The sequence below is a fragment of the Peromyscus californicus genome, unplaced genomic scaffold (genome assembly GCF_007827085.1).
Source record: "Peromyscus californicus insignis strain IS unplaced genomic scaffold, ASM782708v3 Scaffold_8__1_contigs__length_139910024, whole genome shotgun sequence".
In the NCBI taxonomy this organism is placed as follows: Eukaryota; Metazoa; Chordata; class Mammalia; order Rodentia; family Cricetidae; genus Peromyscus; species Peromyscus californicus.
Genome location: NW_026294606.1, coordinates 100,925,783 through 100,928,358, shown reverse-complemented (window position 1 = coordinate 100,928,358; position 2,576 = coordinate 100,925,783). Strand labels below are relative to the sequence as shown.

Sequence of the window (2,576 nt, the reverse complement as noted above, 5' to 3'; positions counted from 1 at the left end):
ACTTACAGGGTTTCAACCACACAGGTATCAACTAAGTCTGTTTCTGCAGGCCTTTATGAAAATTCAAGGTTAAAACATTCTAGAACTTTCCACTATGAGAAAATCAATTCCCCCTCCCTCTCATTGCCTGTAGTCAACTCTAGCTAAGAATGACCTTGAATTTCAATCCTTTCCCTACCTCCTGAGTCCTGAAATAACCCAGTTTATGGGTTAATAGTGTTTGAACCCAGGGCTTTTTGCACACCAGATGTGCACTCTACCAACTGAATTGTACGTCCAGCCTCAGAATATTCTTTAGAATACAATGTTGATTGAAGAGTCAACTCTGACAAAATACAGACTATATTAGACCATATTATACCGACTATAAAAAAATAGGATAGTTTAACAGAATAAGGAAGTTTCTTGGGATTTAATTTCTTTGTTAGTCACTATTAGGCAGTGACTGAAGGAGAAGGGAGATAAGATCCAGCTCAACTCTGGAGTGCTGACGGTGATCGGTGATCTTGTATGGAGTTTATTCTTCGGTGTACTAAGCCACAGATTTATGTTTTAAGGATGTCTTTTTCTTTCAATTTAATAATTTTATTTTGTTGTGTGTGTATTAGGGTTTTGCCTGCATGTATGTCTGTGTATTACATTAGTGCCTGGTGCCCTCGGAGGCCAGAAGAGGATCCCCTGCCTCTGGAGTTGCAGATGGTTGTGAGCTGCCATGTGGGTGCCGGGTTCTCTGCCTGAGCAGTAAGCGCTATTAATTCCAATGAGCCATCACTGCAGCCCTGAAATGCCTCCTTTTGAGGTGGGGGCTCGGGGGGAGGGAGACAAGATTTCACTATGTGGCCTTTGACTGGTCTGGAATTTGTCATGTAGACCAGGCTGGCCTGGAACTCACAGAGATCCTCCAGCCTCTGCCTCTTCTTCTCAAGTACCAGAATTAGCCATCACAGCCCAGTCTTAAGATGTCTTTTTAAGTGCTGTACGTTGGGCTCGATGGTTAAAAACACTTGCTACTTTTACAGAGGACCTGAATTTGATTCCCAGTATCTACATGACAGCTCACAACCACCTGTAACTCCAGTTCTTAGAGATCCAATGCCCTCTCTGGCCTCCACAGACACTGCATACACATGGTGTACATACATACACACATGTAGGCAAAACACTCATACACAGAAAATAAAAGTTAAAAAACCATTTTAAAATACTGTATATGTCATAATATAAATGTAAAGTCATATACTAGAAAATTAAAAAAGATAAAGTGTACAAAAAAGATCAAAAGCTATCTCTGTGTGATTGCACCACTACAGGTACCTGTGTCTACCCTTTGGAGCGGATCTTTCTGGGAATTAAGCTTAGTGGTTAAGGAGATGATCTCTGAGGGCTCCAGAGATGGCTCAGCAGTTAAGAGCACTGGCTGTTCTCTGGAGAACTAGAGTTCAGTTCCCAGTACCCAGGTCATGTGGCTCACAGCCACCTGTAACTCCAGCTATAGGGTGTCTGACCCTTTGGCCTCCATGGCCATTTGCACATACCCATATGTACGCGCACGCACACGCACACACACACACACACACACACACACACACACACACACACACAATTAAAAATCATAAAAATCGGAGAGCGGCGGCGGCGCGGGGCTACGGTGGGAGTCTCGCGGCCGAGACCATGGCTGGAGGCAAAGCTGGAAAAGACAGTGGGAAGGCCAAGGCTAAGGCGGTGTCGCGCTCCCAGAGAGCTGGGCTGCAGTTTCCTGTGGGCCGCATCCACAGACACTTGAAGACTCGCACCACCAGCCACGGACGGGTGGGTGCCACTGCTGCTGTGTACAGTGCTGCGATTCTGGAGTACCTCACAGCTGAGGTGCTGGAGTTGGCAGGTAATGCTTCCAAGGATCTCAAAGTAAAGCGCATCACTCCACGTCACTTGCAGCTTGCAATCCGAGGTGATGAAGAGTTGGATTCACTTATCAAGGCTACCATAGCCGGGGGCGGTGTGATCCCGCACATCCACAAATCCCTGATTGGGAAGAAGGGACAGCAGAAAACTGCTTAGGAAGTGTTGCACCAACCTGCTCTCCCTCACTGTCTGTGACTGGGACAGAACACCTGTGGAAAAGCATAGACAATTGCTGTAGACAAGATAAAAAACATTTGTATGTTTTTAGACTCTTGAAGTTTGATAAGTCCCTTTCCCTGTGGTCATGGTCATGTGGTGATTGACCAGGTTTCTCCCTTGTGTTTTATACAAAAATAGAATTGATAAACATTTTTTACAAAATTAAAAAAAAAATCATAAAAATCTTTAAAAAGATGATCTTTGGACTGAAGCAGGTTTCAAGTCCTGGTATTGCCACTAATTAAATATGTGCCACAGGACAAGTTACTGCCGTTCTCTCAGCTCCCCACCTGCCAGTGCTGGGGTGACAGGCACACACAGTCATCCCTGACTCTTTACGTGGGTGCTGGGGAGTCAAACCCCATCCTCATGCTTGCAGACAGCAAGGGATCTAACCACTGAGCAATCTCCCCAGCCCTGCAGTTGGAATTTTGTAGACAGATTTTCCTTTGGGC

The 2,576-nt window shown here is 45.3% G+C and overlaps 1 protein-coding gene across 1 annotated transcript; it reads left to right on the top strand.

Moving 5' to 3' along the window:
- The first annotated feature begins 1,605 nt into the window (after positions 1-1,605).
- LOC128103495 (histone H2A.V) lies at positions 1,606-2,287 on the top strand. Its single transcript, XM_052727934.1, has one exon. The coding sequence runs from the start codon at positions 1,672-1,674 to the stop codon at positions 2,056-2,058; it is 387 nt and encodes a 128-aa protein (XP_052583894.1). The 5' UTR covers positions 1,606-1,671; the 3' UTR covers positions 2,059-2,287.
- The last annotated feature ends 289 nt before the right edge of the window (positions 2,288-2,576 follow it).